This window comes from Girardinichthys multiradiatus, chromosome 19, assembly GCF_021462225.1.
Source record: "Girardinichthys multiradiatus isolate DD_20200921_A chromosome 19, DD_fGirMul_XY1, whole genome shotgun sequence".
NCBI lineage: Eukaryota > Metazoa > Chordata > Actinopteri > Cyprinodontiformes > Goodeidae > Girardinichthys > Girardinichthys multiradiatus.
The window spans coordinates 31,339,296-31,355,490 of record NC_061811.1 but is presented as its reverse complement, the minus strand read 5'-3'; the positions used below and the strand labels follow the sequence as shown (position 1 = coordinate 31,355,490).

General features: G+C 45.5%; 1 protein-coding gene across 1 annotated transcript in view; it reads right to left on the bottom strand.

Annotated features, from left to right (window-relative positions):
* The window catches only part of trip11 (thyroid hormone receptor interactor 11), a 29,360-nt gene that overhangs the window by 10,155 nt on the left and 3,010 nt on the right, over nucleotides 1-16,195 (bottom strand). Inside the window, exons 2-15 of the mRNA XM_047346182.1 lie at nucleotides 15,605-15,681; nucleotides 13,050-13,160; nucleotides 12,666-12,968; nucleotides 12,180-12,248; nucleotides 11,905-12,070; nucleotides 11,451-11,777; nucleotides 11,212-11,252; nucleotides 11,002-11,100; nucleotides 5,587-5,796; nucleotides 1,438-4,440; nucleotides 1,167-1,307; nucleotides 633-826; nucleotides 344-507; nucleotides 106-209 (exon numbers count right to left, since the gene is read on the bottom strand). Coding sequence (XP_047202138.1) covers nucleotides 106-209; nucleotides 344-507; nucleotides 633-826; nucleotides 1,167-1,307; nucleotides 1,438-4,440; nucleotides 5,587-5,796; nucleotides 11,002-11,100; nucleotides 11,212-11,252; nucleotides 11,451-11,777; nucleotides 11,905-12,070; nucleotides 12,180-12,248; nucleotides 12,666-12,968; nucleotides 13,050-13,160; nucleotides 15,605-15,681 — 5,009 coding nt within the window. The remainder of the gene's footprint in view (nucleotides 1-105; nucleotides 210-343; nucleotides 508-632; nucleotides 827-1,166; nucleotides 1,308-1,437; nucleotides 4,441-5,586; nucleotides 5,797-11,001; nucleotides 11,101-11,211; nucleotides 11,253-11,450; nucleotides 11,778-11,904; nucleotides 12,071-12,179; nucleotides 12,249-12,665; nucleotides 12,969-13,049; nucleotides 13,161-15,604; nucleotides 15,682-16,195) is intronic.

The following is a 16,195-nucleotide window of genomic DNA, read 5'->3' as shown; positions in this document are numbered from 1 at the left end:
AGTAAAATCACTAACTATGAACATTTCACTGCAACGTTCACTGAGCAGAATTAAGACTTTAAAGGAACCGACATGGCCTTGTGCATTTACTGTTGGCTGATTTACCTGCAGGGCAGATGCTTGATCTTCAAGGAGGAGAGCTTTTCTTCTCCACTCGTCCTTCTCCTTTTTGTGCTTCTCAAGTTCTGCCGAGTACATGGCTTTCTCCTCTATGGATAGAGATAAATAACTAACACAATAAATAGGGAAGGTACCAGAAGAGATAAAATATAGTTTCAACACAACAAAACGAGAGCTACACAGCATTTGCTGGCATAATCATGAATTCTTCAGCTGAACTTGCCTTGTTGGAATTGCTCTAGCACCATCTGGAGGTTTGAGAGCGACACTGCATACTGCCTGACTTGTTCCTGAGAGGTTCTAAGTTGTGCGAGTGTGTCGTCTCTCTGCTTCACCGCATTGCTTAACTGCTCCTGCAGAGACTCCACCTGCATGCTGGCCTGTTGGCTGGAAAGAGGAGCAGAGAGACTTGCTGAAACCTTCCAGTTGAGCTTGCAAGAAATAAATCATTACAGCTAGTAGTAGTTAAAAAATCCTCTAAATCATTGGACAAAGTTTTAGTTCATGCAAACCTGGCATTTTCCACAGCATTTGAGGACGTAGCTAGTTTCTCATCCAGCTGCACCACCCGCCTACGCAGTTCAGTCTCCCGGTCTTCTGCAGCAAGGGCTTCTCTTGTGTATGAATCTTCAATCTCCAACAGGTGATTGCGCAGCCTTTCCAGCTCCAGGTTGAGACGCTGCTCTTTATCCCTCGTATGCTGCAGCTGAAACCACAACAACTCTCCTCAAGTGAAACAACATCTCAGCAATAATGATTGCCTTGTTTTTTCATAAAAAGTGTGAATGGAAATATTTGCATATATTTAGTAAAATCCTGGTTTAAACGACTGCTCTCTCTCACACAGTGTGACGTCTCCTCTGCTCCTAATGTAAATAATCAATGACTGCGCTTACATTGGCAGGTTAAAGCTTTACCTTTACCCGAGATGGGAAATTAGCCATAAAAACTGATAGATGCATCCCTACTTTATCTCCTCAGGTTCTGAACATTTTATAATTCCTTTATTAAAACTAAAGAGCACTGAATGATTGTCATCCTTTTACCTCAGACTGTAGAGCAGTGGTTTCCATTTGCTTCTGCTTAAGTGCCATCATCATCTGATCTCTCTCCTGCTGGAACATCACCGCTTTCTCCTGCATGGACTTCAGTTCATTCAGGAGTTGATTAAGTTCACCAGATTTACCCTGTGACACAAATCAACATCAGTGTATATCATTGCAACATCTATGGAAACATTTTCTGTATCAATTGTTCGAATGCTGTACTTTTTCACATTAACTGAGAAGAAACAAAGGCGTTCTGTAACAAACTGACCAGCTCTTTGTCCTTGAGCATCCTCTCCACTGTGGCAGCCTTCTCGCTTATCGCGCTCAGTTCAAACTCCTTTTCTCTGAGCAGTAATGAAACTTGCATATTTGTTTCCTGCAGAGCTCTAAACTCAGACTCCTTTTCTCGAGAGCGTGCAACTACCTGCTCGTTCTCTTCTTTCAGCTTCTTCGAATCCATCTCCAAGATGAGAGCACGCTCTTTCAGGTTGGTCACCGCCTGCTTTAACACCTCGTAGTCATTTTCACGGTTGCGCAGCGCCTCACTCACTTGAGTTAGCTGATCTCCTTTGGTTTTTATGAGCAAATCTTTTTCCCTCACCGACCTCTGCAGGGACTCCAGTCTCTCTCGGACCTGACGAACCTCCTCGGCCTGGCTCCTCTGTTCGCCCTCCGAGGTGGACGCTGCATTGGAGAGCCGGTGGTTGTTTTCCTGAAGAGTCCTGATCAGGTTTTCTTTCTCAGCCAGCTGTGCCTGCAGAGCTTCCGTTTCTCTCTGCAGGTTGTTATTATTTACAGGGAAGGCATTGTGTTGGGTTTGGGCCTCAACATTTAGAGAGAGACCGCTCGATTGGGTGTCCATCACCTCAGGAGTCTGTGCAACACTATCCAGTTTACCCAGCAGCACATCCTTGGTGGTACTGAGCTGACTGATGGTCTGCTGGACCTGTGCAAGTTCAAGGCTCAAACCTCCCAGCCTCTTCTCCTTCTGCTCATAGTTATGGATCAGTCGAGCATAGTCTACAGACAGCTTGGAGCTGCAGTCGCTGTCAGCAGAGACCTGGCTCTGCAGCTTGATCAGTTCTTCATGCAGCTGTGCAGACTCGTGCTGCATGTTCTTGACCGTTGTGATCACCTGCTGCTTCCACTCCTCCATCTTCTTCCCCTGCTGCTTCAGTGTATCCCTTTCGTGGAGCAATTCCTCAAACTGGTTGCTGCTGACACCCCCTAAAGCAGCACCAGGCTCTCCTCCTGTAGACTGCAGGACGGTCACCAAGGTTTGACACTTCTGAGTCAAAGCATCAATCTCTATGTCCTTCTCCCTGATAATCCGAGACAGGTTTTGGATTGTCTCCTTGAACATTTCTTGGCTTCCCGAGGAGTCGCTCATGTGGGAGAGGCGCTGATTCTCCTGCTGAAGCTTCACTAAAGCGGCGTCCTTCCCAGCCATGATGTCCATAAGACGGTGATAATCTGATCGGAGCTGGCTGTTCTCTCTTGTCTTTTCATTGAGTACAGCTAGCATCTGCTCCCTCTCCACAGCCAACGCCTGCAGCTGCTGCTGCAAATACAGGACATCCTGGCTGTGTCCCATTGAGACCTGAGCATGAAGCGCCTGGATTTCCAGATCTTTTTGCCGGATCATTTGGGAGAGTTTACCCACTTCATCACGAGAAACCACCAGCTGGTCCAGCTGCCTGGTCAGTGAGAGGTTCTTTTCATTCAGCTGGCTGATCTCAGTCTCTTTCTCCTTGATCCCCCGAACCAGTTTCTCTATTTCCACCTTGGACAGGTCATGCTTCTCGTTGTCGTTCTCCTGACTGAGGGACCTTGTCTTGTCCTCCTGCAGGATAACTTCTCCATGTAAAGCTCGAAGGTGGCCCTGACTCTCATTGAGGAGATCCACACTTTGCTGGAGGCGGGTTATTTCTTCATCTTTGGCATGAATGAGTCTGTCATAATTGAGTGTGGTCTGCTGATGGCGAGTGTGGGCCAGTTCAAGTTCACTCTGCTGAGCCTGCAGTGAAGCCTGCTGCTCCTCTGAAGTTCTCTTGAGGGACCGAAGTTCTTCTTCCAAACCGTTCCTGGAGGACTTCAGCTGAGTAATCTCAGTCTCCAGCTCTGTAATGATTTCTAGTGTCTTGGGTTCGGCCAGAGGTTGAGATCTGCTCTGCTGGTCCTTCAGCCGATCTATCTCCTCTTTCAAATGGCTGTTCTCCTCCTTCATCCCACCCAGCTGCTTATCCTTTTCCTCCAGTGCTTGTTTGAGGATTTCTTCCTCTTTGGTCATGATGGAAATTGAGTTCTCCATCTCCCTCTGTAAATCTGCAGCATTTTGTTTTAATGTTTCCACAAAGACATCCTTCTCTTGCAGCAAGTCTGTCAGCTGCTTCTGTCCAGCAACCGTGATTGAAAGCATCTCGTTGGTGTCTCTGTGGTCTGATGTCAGCTGCTCTATGTCTCTCCTCAGCTTAGCGATCTCTAGATCTTTGTCCTGGTTTAGTTTGATTGCAGACTCATGCTCGGTTTGTAAAGTCGAGGCGTCCATGGATCTAGCTCGGGTCAGTTCCTCAATGGTCTGCTTGTACTGTTTTACCTGTTCTGACAGCGCTCTCTCAGCCTGTGACAGCTCACCCTCAAGCTGATTCTTCTCAATCTTGAAAGCTTCAATACGAGTATCCTTCTCCCTTTCCATCCTTTTGAGAGCAGCCTTGTTTTCTTTCAGCTGCTTGCTTAGCTCCTCTACCTTTCTCAAGCCCTTCTCGTGCTCCTCCTTCAGCCTCCTGTTCTCCATCTTCATCTCAGACTCCTCCGACATCCCCTTTTCATAGGAGCTCCGCATTTCATCTATTTCCCTCCTGAGGTCTGACAGTTCCCTCTCCTTCCCTGCCATCTCCTCAGCTCTCTGAACCTCAGCCTGCCTCTCTTCTCCTTGATCCATCTCTTCTTTAGCAGCAGCTAACTGCTCCTCTCGTTCCTGCAGGGTCTTCTTCAGCTCAGCCACTTCTCTGCGTGCTTCCCGACCCTGCTCGTGTGCACGTCCCAGCGTGTCTTTCAGCTCCTTCACCGTCTGTTCCAGTTGCTGTTTGCCCATGTGCAGGTCATTAAGGGTGAATGCACTTTGGCTCATTTTCTCTTTTTGGGTCTCCAGCTCTTGCTCCAGTGCTCTTTTCTGATCCTTGGTGGTGTTGAGCTCTGCAGTGGTTCTGATCAGCTCTGTCTCAGCTTCCTTCAACTGTCCAGAGAGCTGTTCCTTCGCAGTGATCAAATGCTAAAACAAATAGTGGAAAGGAAATAAAAAAAATCCATTATATTACTTTGCTACGGAAGTTAAAAAATATATATCTTTAATTTTAGAACTTTAATAGCATGCCACCCCTTGTAGAAATATGTAGAAAAACCATTTAATTACTTCATCGTCTCAAACCGACAATTAAAAAAAAAAGAAAAATACAACCTCTACTTTGAGAACATTTATTTAGTGAGGAGAAAAAAAATGAATTCCTCTTTAGACAATCTGTTTAGATCGTCCAGGGTTCTGGTTCTTATGCGCTCTTCAGCTCAGCCCACAGGTACTCGGTAGAATACTGGGAAGAGGACAGAGCTAAAAATGGAAGACAGTTGGTGTTTGACGAATTATTTTACGTGTCGATTTGTCGGTGTGTTTTGGATCATTATTCTGCAAATATGTTTTGCGACCCATTTTCAGACTAAATGGTTAAAGGGTAAAAGTACTGAATTTATAAAGCCCTTTTCCAGTCCTCCCAACCACTCAAAGTACTTTACACTAGAGCCACATTCACTCAGTGGCACTTTCAAATGCAATACGCTCAGAAATTATACACCGATACTCAGATTGCAACTTGAAGTTTAAATGCCTTGCCCAGGGACACATCAACATATGGCTGTAGGAAGCCAGAATTGAACCCACATGATTGTAAAACGACTTCTCTGGACTCTAACAAGGTTCCCAAAGCCTTTGGCAGAGAAACAGGCCCCCAGCATCACACAACCTCTTATGTAATCAAAAGGACTTTAAAAAAAAATCTGATCTTAGTTTCATCCGACCAAGGTGAAAGTCCAATTAGAGTAGCTAACCCCATATATGTATGGTTGTGATGGTAGGACCTCAATGTGCATGCCTCCAAAACAATTATTTTGAATGAACTGTTAGGGGTTGCAATGACTGAACTATTTTTAACATGAGATTTTTTTTTCTCCAGCCCAACAAAATGTTAATGGTTAAATTTTTCTCAAATCTTCTGTATCAGATTTTGTTGCTTCAATTAATAAAAATATGACAACCGCAGATGCAATAAATATAGCATCCACAAACACAGTTTGCTGTAATGAAATGTCAGAAAAAAAAAGTCCAATAACCGTTGGTTAATGAAGGTAGAACTGCAGTCAACCAGACCTGTGTTGCTTCCTGGTTCTGTCGGTCCAACTCCTCCAGCTCGGACATGAGGGTCTCCCTTTCCTCCTCAGTGGCTCTCAGGACCTTGTCTCTTCTCTCCAGCTCTACCTTCAGATCCTCCAGGGTCTCCACTTCACCAGACTCCATTAATGATGCATTACTGGTAACCGTTTGCTCCTCTGCTAGTTTCAGTCTCTCTTGCAGACCGAGCTTTGAAGAGAAAACCATTCAAAAAACATTTTTTTACTCTAACGCTGCACACTGATTTTCACACCTAATAATTACTATTAATACATTTAGAGTGATGAAGTCTATAAAACTAAGCAGTTGAAACCAGATATTGACAAACACTTACTTACTGAAAACATAAAATCAAACAAAGTGTTTCTGTTTTAAGTCAGTTAGATTACAAAAATAATTTCTTTTTGCTAAATGCCAGAATAATGCTGCGTTCCATTAACCTCGGAAGTCAAAACTGGGATGTCGGAGTTTACATCATCTCCGACGTAAAGCGTTCCAGTTTTCCTGATTGTTTTAAGTTTGTGTTGCTAGCAACTGTTACAGCAGTTTTACAACAATAACGATGACAATAAACACTGTTCTACGGGGAATATCGTGCATATAACATCGTGGAAACATCTTGCCTTATAAACACTGAAAAGTAGTATGTTTATGTCTGACTAAATGTTGCATAAATAATAAAGAACTGCCAAAAACAGTCACAATAAGATTGTTTTACCACCATTGATAAGAGTAGCAACCATTTTGAAAGCGGAAGTCGGGTATGGTCGTGTTGCCCTGACTTTCGGTCTTGTAATTCCGACTTTCTCGGAATTACTTTCCAGTTGAAATTTTCTACTCGGAGGTTGGAAATTTCAACTTCAGATTACAAATGGAACGCAGCATAATGCCTGAGATAATTTTCTTCAAATTCAGAGGTTTGCATCCATTTCTTTAGTATTTGGTTAATTGCATTTTAAACTGACTTGGGTCAAACGTTCTGGGTCTCCTTCCTCAAACTTCCCACAATAGTTTTGGTCCTTTAAAAAAAAAAAAAAAAAAACTTGGACCCCTCAGATCACTGCTTTGTGATGTCCATTCCAATACAATGACTTTGTTGTCCTGAAGCCATTTTATAGCTAATTTAGTTGTATTATTATTAGCATATCATTGTCCATTTTGAAAGACCCATCTCAGTCCAAGCTCCAACTTACTGACTGGTGTCTTGAGATGCTGCTTTAATATTTCCACAGAATGTTCTTGCCATCTAATTCATAAACTGCACCAGTCCCCCTCTGCAGCACAACATGATGCTGCCACCCCCCTACTTTACAGTTGGGATGTGGCTCTCCGGCTTGCAAATGTCCTCCTTTGTTCTCCAAATGTAAGAGAGGGGTCCATCTGCAGACTGTAAGTGGGAGGTTCCAAAGTTTAAGAGATTGCTCTGCACAAACATTGATTGGTTCGTTTAACTGGCCATGTTTTCCCTCGTTTTCCTTTACCTTTTGCAGTTGCAAGGTAGGACTAAAATAATGAAGGTAATGTGTTATTTAGTCATGAAGTTGGTGATTCAGAATTATATTTAAAATGGAGTCAGTTTGTATTGTTTATGTGTATAAATATATGTAGAAAAGTATCTGATACGCCAATGGTGACATGCTCATCCAATAACGTGTTTCGCTTTTTTAGACTGCTCCTACCCTTGTTGCAGATGTACCTATGATGATCATTATGGCCAAAAATTTCCATTTCAGTTTAATCAGACCACAGAACATACTCGTACTCGTACACGTCGTCTTCCGCTTTATCCGGGACCGGGTCGCGGGGGCAGCAGACTCAGCAGAGATGCCCAGACGTCCCTCTCTCCAGACACCTCCTCCAGTTCCTCCAGGGGGAGCCCAAGGCGTTCCCAGGCCAGCCGAGAGACATAGTCCCTCCAGCGTGTCCTGGGCCGTCCCCTGGGCCTCCTCCCGGTGGGACGTGCCTGGAACACCTCCCGAGGAAGGCGTCCAGGAGGCATCCGGTATAGATGCCCGAGCCACCTCAACTGGCTCCTCTCGATGTGGAGGAGCAGCGGCTCTACTCCGAGCACCTCCCGGATGGCCGAGCTCCTCACCCTATCTCTAAGGGAGTGCCCGGCCACCCTACGGAGGAAACTCATTTCAGCCGCTTGTATCCGGGATCTCGTTCTTTCGGTCATGACCCAAAGTTCATGGCCATAAGTGAGGGTAGGAACGTAGACCGACCAGTAAATTGAGAGCTTCGCTTTTCGGCTCAGCTCTCTCTTCACCACAACGGACCGGCATAGCGCCCCCATTACTGTGGCAGCCGCACCAATCCGTCTGTCGATCTCCCGCTCCATTCTTCCCTCACTCGTGAACAAGACCCCGAGATACTTAAACTCCTCCACTTGAGGCAGGAACTCCCCTCCAACCTGAAGAGGACAAGCCACCCTTTTCCGGTCGACTACCATGGCCTCGGACTTGGAGGAGCTGATCTTCATCCCAGCCACTTCACACTCGGCTGCGAACCGCCACAGCGCATGCTGTAAGTCTTGGCTAGAGGGGGCCAGCAGGACCACGTCATCCGCAAAAAGAAGAGACGAAATCCACTGGTCCCCAAACCAGACCCCCTCTGGCCCTTGGCTGCGTCTAGAAATCCTGTACATAAAAGTTATGAACAGGACCGGTGACAAAGGGCAGCCCTGCCGGAGTCCAACATGCACTGGGAACAGGTCCGACTTAGTGCCGGCAATGCGGACCAAACTCCTGCTCCACTTGTACAGGGACCGGATGGCCCCTAATAAAGGGCCCCCGATTCCATACTCCTGGAGCACCCCCCACAGGGCATCACGAGGGACACAGTCAAATGCCTTCTCCAGGTCCACAAAACACAGGTGAACCGGTAGGGCAAACTCCCATGAACCCTCGAGCACCCTGTAGAGGGTATAGAGCTGGTCCAGTGTTCCACGGCCAGGACGAAAACCACACTGCTCCTCCTGAAGCCGAGGTTCGACTATCGGTCGGACTCTCCTCTCCAATACCCTGGCATAGGCCTTACCAGGGAGGCTGAGGAGTGTGATCCCCCTGTAGTTGGAACACACCCTCCGGTCACACTTCTTATGAAGGGGGACCACCACCCCAGTCTGCCACTCCAGAGGCACTGTCCCCGACCGCCACGCAATGTTGAAGAGGCTTGTCAACCATGACAGCCCTACAACATCCCGAGACTTGAGGTACTCAGGGCGGATCTCATCCACCCCCGAAGCCTTGCAACCGTGGAGCTTTTTAACCACCTCGGTGACTTCAGCCTGGGTGATGAAAGAGTCCAACTCCATGTCCCCAGCCTCTGTTTCCACCAGGGAATGCGTGATGGCAGGATTGAGGAGATCCTCGAAGTACTCCTTCCACCGCCCGATAATGTCCTCAGTCGAGGTCAGCAGTCTCCTGCCCCCACTATAAACAGTGTTGGCGAAGCACTGCTTTCCCCTCCTGAGGCGCCAGACAGTTTGCCAGAATCGCTTCAAGGCCAACCAGTAGTCCTTCTCCATGGCCTCACCGAACTCTTCCCAGGCCCGAGTTTTTGCCTCTGCCACAGCCCGGGCCGCAGCACGCTTGGCCTCACGGTACCCGTCAGCCGTCTCAGGAGTCCCACAAGGCAACCACAGCCGATAGGACTCCTTCTTCAGCTTGACAGCATCCCTTACTGCCGGTGTCCACCACCGGGTTCTGGGATTGCCGCCACGACAGGCACCGCAGACCTTACGGCCGCAGCTATGGGCAGCAGCATCGACAATAGATGCGGAGAACATGGTCCACTTGGACTCTATGTCTCCAACATCCCCCGGGATCTGGTCGAAGCTCTCCCGGAGGTGGGAGTTGAATACATCCCTGGCCGAGGGCTCCGCCAGGCGTTCACAGCAGACCCTCACTGTGCGCTTGGGCCTGCCAAGTCTGTCTGGCTTTCTCCTCCTCCAGCGGATCCAACTCACCACCAGGTGATGATCAGTGGACAGCTCAGCCCCTCTCTTCACCCATGTGTCCAAAACATGCGGCCGAAGGTCTGATGATACGACAACAAAGTCGATCATCGACCTCCTGCCTAGGGTATCCTGGTGCCAAGTGCACTGATGGACACCCTTATGTTTGAACATGGTGTTCATTATGGACAATCCGTGACTAGCACAGAAGTCCAATAACAAAACACCACTCGGATTCAGATCGGGAGGCCATTCCTCCCGATCACGCCTCTCCAGGTGTCACTGTCGTTCCCCACATGGGCGTTGAAGACCCCCAGCAGAATAATGGAGTCCCCGGGAGGGGCACTATCCAGCACCCCCGACAAGAAGGCCGGGTACTCTGCACTACCACTCGGCCCGTAGGCTGAAATGATAGTCAGAGACCTCTCCCCAACCCGAAGGCGCAGGGATACGACCCTCTCATCCACTGGGGTAAACCCCAACACGAGACGGCTGAACGGGGGGGCAACAAGCAAACCCACACCAGCCCGCCGCCTCTCCCCGTGGGCCACTCCAGAGTAGAAGAGAGTCCAACCCCTCTCAAGGAGATGGGTTCCAGAGCCCACGCTGTGCGTGGAGGCGAGCCAGACTATTTCTAGTCGATATCTCTCGACCTCCCGCACAAGCTCAGGCTCCTTCTCCCCCAGCGAAGTGACATTCCACGTCCCTAGAGCCAGCCTAAGCATCCGGGGATCGGGCCGCTGAGGTCTCCACCTTCGTCCGCACCCAATCCTCTTTGCACCGGTCCCTCACGGTTCCCCCTGCAGGTGGTGGGCCCACTGGGGGATGGCCTCGCGTCTCTCGTTCGGGCTTGGCCCGGCCGGGTCCCGCGAGGAGCAACCCGGCCACCAGGCGCTCTCCGACGAGTCCCGACCCCAGGCCTGGCTCCAGGGTGGGACCCCGGCTCCGCCGTACCGGGCGACGTCACGTGCCTTGATATTTTGTTCTTCATGATGGATTCTTGAACCACTCTTTGTCTGACCCATCACCTAGAGCCTGTTTGCCATGGGAGACCCTACCAGGGGCATTTAGGCCCCAGACAACATAGCCTCTAGGATCATTCGAGCACTCAAACCCCTCCACCACGTTAAGGTGACGGTTCAAGGAGGGGACCACAGAACATGTCTCCAATAATTAAAGTCTCTGTCTCTGAGTGCATGTTTGTTTCTATACAGTGAACACCAACACCTGGTTAACTGCAACCATTAGCAGAATTTCTATATTTCTAAGTTAAAACAGTATCCATCAAGTGCTATACAAAGCATCAGAGAAAGAACCGTGTTTAAACTTGCTGCTGTTTTAGAAAGGGCTAACACACCATACTGCCATGTAAGCAATTACTCATACTTTGACAAAACAGGAAAAAGGAACATTATATTTGTATCACATAAACCAACCTTTTCTTGTTCCAGGACCTCCTTTTCCTGCCTTAATGTCCCAATAATGGTGTTCAGCTCTAAGATGTCTGCATGCTCCACCTCTTCTTTTGGCTCTGCCTAAAAGTTACGTTTAATAAACATGAACAAGCAGCAAATACACAGAAAAAACAACACATTCAACTATGATTATACACAATTTACAAACGTATCACTTTTGTTCATACTTGCCTTTGAGCAGTTCTTGAGTCTCTCCATTTCTTTTTCTGCAGCTACAAAAAATGACATGTTACTAAGTTAAAAAGCATTGGTGAAGATGTTATTCTCGAAGATGGTTGTTTTTCATGTTTAATTTATAACAATCCACTAACCAAAATCACCTTACAAAAAATACCTAGAGCAGATCATTTCATCCCACATTAGTCAGTGTGTATATATATATATATATATATTATATATATAAACCCCACCTGCTAAGTTATTTCTTAAGGTTTGAATCTCATGCTCGAATTGGGTTTTTTGCAGAGCCTTCCCCTCCTGCTCCTGGACTCGTGTCTGGAGTTCAGCCACAGAAGCCTGCAGCCGTGAGTAGTTCTGCAGCAACCCTGCATTCTCCTCCTGGGCTTCATTCCTCTCCAGCTGCAAAGAGGCCTGTTTCTTCCGTGCATCCTCCAGACTGGCAGACAATTCGGCCAGCTGCTTCTCGCGCTGTTCTGCTGCTTCCTGCAGGGACTGTATGTTTTTCTGGAGCTCAAGTGGTTTGGAGGCATCAGATGGAGAGCTGACATGACTACCACCTGCAGACAATCATTTGGATAAGATATCCTATTTGTTTTCTCTCACATGGTAACCCCATGCCATTGTTTAGCTTAAAAAAATAAAAATAATAAAGAAAACATCCTAAAATAAGAGAAAGAATCTAACCACTGTGAATCTGCTCCTCCAGTTCGTCGATCCTCTCCTCGTACTCTGCAAGCTCCTCTCTGTGGCGCCTCGTGATTTCTGCCAGCTTTTGTCGCTGGGCGTCCTGCACAGCTGCCAGCTCATGCTGATGTTCATCCACCTCTCGACTCATTTCATCCCGTAACTCCTGTTCCAAAAAGGTTAAAAACTTACAGCGGCATTACTTTTTAAAATGTAGATTTGTTTTAGGTAAAAATATGATCTAAACCAGCAACACAACAAGCTACAACACTTACCTTAATAGTTCTCTGTAGTTTCAGAATCTCCCCCTGGTCCCCATTACTGCTTCCTGTGGTTGTTGATGCCTAAAACAGAGCATGATATAAACATAATAAAAACAGTGTGTGGCCTTCACTGGTGTCGGAACTGTAAAAAACAATCATCCCCGCCTCAGCCTCCTCTTAACACTGAAGGACAAACTTTGGAATCAGAACTTGAACTGGCCATCCTGGGCTTCTGTACAACAACAGTAGAACAATCCATAAAATATCCACTTAGAACAGTTCCTTCTACAATCTGTTGTGTCTTCCTGACATTTAATGAAACTAAATATGACAGACATAAGAAATTTTAAGGTATTTTGAAAAGAAAATCTCACATAAAACCAATTGTTTGAAAACATGAATTACATATTTTTTTTATTACTGGAATGATTTGCAGAATTCCCACAGTCTTATCTGGATCAAAAAACCTGGGCAAATAATTCAAAACTATGATTTAACCTGGGAGACTCTCCTCCAATGTGACACCTCCGCCTCCAGGCGCATGACTTCTGTGGACAGCCTGTTGATTTCTTGCTGCAACCAAAGAACATCACTGATGTCCACTTCGTCGCTATGAAAGCCATGATGAGACCCTGCGGAACGTGTCAGGAAGGTGGAAGGAGAAGAAGAGGTGGTGGCCAGAGAGGCGGTGGTCACCGGCAGCATTGCTGGTGAGGAGGACGCAGACTGCGCTGACTGCTGCAGCTTCTGGACTTCTTCTTGGAGGCCACTTTGTCGAGCTTTTAGGTGGCTAATCTCCACCTAGGGGACATAAATTTAGACATTTGCGTCTATAGAGAGGTATTCAATATAACTGTTCCCCTTTCAAATGTATGTACACACCTCTTTCTGTTGCAGGAGGGTTCTGTATTCGGCAGACTGTTGTTTAATCTGGATCTCTGATGCCTCCAGCTTCTCCTCAACCTCAGCGTGACGTTTTTTCAACATGTCATACTGCAACAGACAGAGAGGACACACAGGGCCACTTAAATGCATAAAGATGTCCAAGAACAGGGCAGAACAACGCAAATAGTCACTTAATTCAGTTCTAGTCAGTTTTAGCTTCACCCATTATGGACATAAATGCCATAATCATCGTTGGCTTTTAATGATTGTGAAGGAAATCTACAACAAACATCTACAATTATCTTTAAAAACAAACAGATGCACAAGTTTGAATATATCCACTCAGTCAAAATTATGCATCATGGTGCAAATATATACATACAACCCTGCCAACTCATGCTAAATGCAGCTTAGAAGGTTTGAGAAAAACCACCAGCTTTTTGTAGTCATCAAAAAGGTCCAGGATATGGGACCACTCTTCTTTTTAAAGATAGAACAGTTCCTTTTTGGACTAAACATTAAGTGGAGTTTGAAACTTCCAGCTTCAAACATATTTCTTGTTATCGTGGCCAAATGGCCTCGTCTCATCTAAACAGAAGGCATGCTTGTTCAAGTTGTGCTTGAATTTGTTGATTTTGGAGCAAGAAGTTATTCTGATCTCCTGCTTTCAGTTCATCTTATGGTCACATTAATGTCACTTTAGACAGTGACACTGACGCTCCAGCAGCTTCAAGGGTTGTCCTTGAAAAGTATAACCAATTTTATTTCATCTGAGGGTGACAGTTTGGGTCAGATTATGAGTGTCTCAGCAGCGCAATGATCCCACACAAGGGATGGGTACCGAATTCTGTACTTTTATAGGTACTGACCGAATTAGTACTACAGAGTACCTATTCACGTAAAATCAAACAGTACCTAAAAGCATTTTTGTAACAATAAAGGAGTGGAAGAGTGGGTGATTTTCCATGCTGGACATGAACAGAGCATTGCATGCACAACACAAGAGGGTAATGACATCAGTAGCCGGCGGAACCATCAAACAAAGTCAGCATGGCTGAGAGAAAGCTCTTGAAAGTATGGTTCCAGATTTCAAAAAGCGATGCAGATTACGCTGCAATATTTGTGAAGTGAAGTGCAAGCCCAGCGGCGGGAATACTTCTAATCTGAGGAAGCACCTGGTTAAGGACCAGATTTTTCTCAAGGCTGAAGAGACAATTTTCATCAGCCTCAGATCTACGGCTACAACTCCTGCATTCAGCACCGTTAGCACGCCTGCATCCGTTAGCGACTCGTCGTCTGCAGCCAGAAACATGAGAGAAGAAATGTTTGTAACAACTGAGATGTTACATTACAAACAGCTGGATGTTGCTCTGATATATTCGTTAAAGTTTTTATATTGAGAAATAAATGTTAAATTGAAACAAGTTGAGATTTTATTATTAAGCAAATTAAAATGTGTTACCACAAACACACAAAAGTACAGAAAATTGGTACCGCTGAGTACCAATACAGGTACCAGGGTACCGGGTATTGGTACCGTATAGGTTCAAATGTGAAAGGTTCCCATCTCTAAACCAAACACTTCAAAAACTGGTGCTGGGAGACTTCCTGAACCTCTACAGTCTAGAAAATGAATGGATTATCTTTAAAAGCGTGGTCTGCGCCTGAAAACCACATAATTTAAAAGTGTTCCACCATTCCTGATGAGAGGAGTGATGAAATATCCAGCCAACATTGTACCATGAGCTAGTTGCTGGCAGCAATAAGCATGTGGTTTTTCTACAACCAAGGAAGGGATATTAATTCCAATATTAATGGAGGTGTATTTATATATTTGAGCCTGTCCCTAAAATTTAGACAATAAGAAGATAACATAATTCTACATTTTTTTCCCCCACAAATTACTGAAGTTGTAAAAACAATTTAAATGAATCACTGAAACCCCAAAATCAGTGTTAGATTTACACTAAATACTCACCAGATTTGTACATTGAACAATTTTTCTTTTGGTCTCTAAGACCTAAAATCTGCTTGTCCTTATTATCTCAGAGCACGTCCCTGTATTATCACTGGTAATCCAAGTCCATTTTTACCCTGCAGAGGCCTACGTTTTTGAGATTTACGTTACACAAAGTATTCAGCAAATTGTTTCCCTGTTTCATATCACAATGACATTTCACAAAACAGCTGGTTACTTTGTTTTCCAGCAGCTGCTGTTAAAAAAAGCAGCTTATGTTGAGTTACACTTGCTGCCAGCTATTTTTAGGTATGGATTATTGCACATTTGGTTCACCTCTGAGGGTTTACAACAGCAGGATCGTAGATGCGGGCCTGACAGATCGCAGTAAAATCTTGATAAAAAACGTCGGTCGTTGTATCCGTTATCTGAACTATTTGATCTAAACTAAAGCAGTATGAGGTTTGAATTTATCAGCATTTCATACTGAAACACCTTTTAAATCACTGTCATCTTTCTACTTAGGCTTGAACCTCTCCTAATGTCACAAGTGAAACTGTTCTGTGAGAAGGTGAGAAAAAGAGAAATATCTGACCTCTGATTTTTGAGCAGCGAATGCAGCCTCCACCTCAGCCAACTTGGAATTGGACACGTGTAGTTCTGTGGCAGAATCTGTGGTTGAGGAAAGCCATTAGCACAGGCACAACCAGTGAATTTGCATTTCAATAGAAAATTATGAATGAGTCAGTGCAATGCAGCACACACTGAATAAAAGGTCTAGTCAGAAAACCTGTTCCTCTAACCACACACAGTAAATAACATCTAAAACTTACTAATTTTACTTTACATTTATATTTGTCCACATTATTTCTTCAACAGGATGTCTGAAGGAAAGACTGGATTCATAATTACTGACCTTAAAACACAAAATGTTTGAAAGAAACATTTTTTTGGCTCTGCCAGTAACGCCAATCGGCTTAATTAGATCCACGGAGAAAACAAACACTTTACAGGTCAGCAGGCCAACATTACGGTCATGTGAAAGTAGTAATGTGAGTCAGCAGCTTCACAAAACCAGCCATCACTCAATATTCGTTACAATACAACTTGATATACCCTTAATATGCAAAAGTATTTAGAAACTTTTCACATTTTGTTACATTACAGCCTCAAACGTTTCTATATT